This window comes from Rattus norvegicus, chromosome 6 (genome assembly GCF_036323735.1).
Source record: "Rattus norvegicus strain BN/NHsdMcwi chromosome 6, GRCr8, whole genome shotgun sequence".
In the NCBI taxonomy this organism is placed as follows: domain Eukaryota; kingdom Metazoa; phylum Chordata; class Mammalia; order Rodentia; family Muridae; genus Rattus; species Rattus norvegicus.
In genome coordinates, this window is record NC_086024.1 from 141,321,483 (window position 1) to 141,323,005 (window position 1,523).

Below are 1,523 nucleotides of genomic sequence, written 5' to 3' on the forward strand. Positions count from 1 at the left end.
CTAGATGAACAAAATTCAGGGTGAAATATGATGATGAAAGTTATAGATTAAGGAAATGAATCAGCTATAAATAACACGTATCAGATCTGTGCCTGACATGAACACTTCTCAGGGAAATCAGAAAGGTTGGAGACCTATTAGAGTGTATGGGTCACTGAGTGTGGCTTCACCTCCCTAGTAGTACCCCTCATCCAAACACTGTCTTAAGCAGAACAACACTTAGACTTTGCCCTGAATCACATTTTGGAACAACTCACCAAGACTATGAACATTACTAAGCATTTGATCCTGGTCCCCGCAACAGAGTCATAGCTACAATCACAGGGGATTTCCTGCACTTAGTTCCTGTTGGACTGTGTGGTATACAGCTTTTAAATTGGAGAAAAAACAATTGTTTCTAGGCTGAAAGCCTAGAAACTAGCACTGAATCATGTCTGCAACAGTTCCTGCACAGTACCCTTTCTACAGGTGTGCTCTGCTCTCCCTGTTGACCATGAAAACAAATGCAGGAAGGTTTTTGTATGGGTTCACACTAATGGCCTCTCAGTGTGCCTTGTACAGTAATAAGTGGCAGTGTCCTGATCCCTTAAGGTGTTCATCTGTAAGTAGACTCTGCTTTTCGAATCGTCTCTTGAGATGGTGAATCTGCCTTTTACAGACTCTGCATAGTTTGCTTCATAATTACTATATTTATCTTTAATTAGAGCAACCCACTCGAGCCCCTTCCCTGGAGCCTGGCGAACCCAGTTCATCCAGGTGTTACTGAATGTAAATCCAGAGGTTGCACAGGAGAGTTTTAGAGAACTCCCAGGCCGCACCAAGCCTCCTCCTGTCTCCACGAGCTGCACCTCACATTGAATGCCTGCAAACACAGAGAATGCAATCAGTATGCTGTCAAAAATATCCACTGTCCTGTTACTCACATTCACTCAAACACTCAGTATATCATCTTATGTATCAATTACCTTTCAAAAGAGCAACAAGAAAAACCCAGCTCAATCCCATATCTATGGTAAGTGTTCTATGGTAAGGGCTCAGGCTGATCACTGAATAGGAAGGTCTATGAATGCAGAGTTGGGTGTCGATGTTAAAGCTGTGGGGACAGGGCTGATTTTCATGAACAGAGGGGAACATTATTTGCATGTCTTCCTGCTGTATTACAGCCTCAGATGTGGGACACGTAGAGGAAACAATGAATATTTTCAATGTCTAAGGAGAAATAAGGACTGAAGTAACATTTGTACCATCAAAGTATGACTAAGTGTCGTAGAACAAAGCTAAGATGGAGAGAACTGGATTTTTGGTATGTCTGAAGCAATTTGTTCATTTCAAGTAAATCAATATGTGAGGAAAATGTTACATTTGACTAACACCTTTGCTGTAGAAATCATGTCTCCAAACAGGAAAGAAAAAAGTAAGGAAAGAAACATTTAGTACAAACTTATAGTTATTAACAAATTATGTTTTGCAGCCTTAATCTATTGTACATGTGAAACTCTTCTGCTCTCTTCACAGAAATCATA

The 1,523-nt window shown here is 40.6% G+C and overlaps 1 gene segment (V, D, J or C); it reads right to left on the minus strand.

The window, feature by feature from the left end:
- Positions 1-527: 527 nt before the first annotated feature.
- LOC120103442 (immunoglobulin heavy variable 3-73-like) lies at positions 528-1,073 on the minus strand. The segment is given in 2 exon segments: positions 528-862; positions 966-1,073. Coding segments are annotated over 2 exon segments (375 nt in total).
- Between the last annotated feature and the right edge of the window lie 450 nt (positions 1,074-1,523).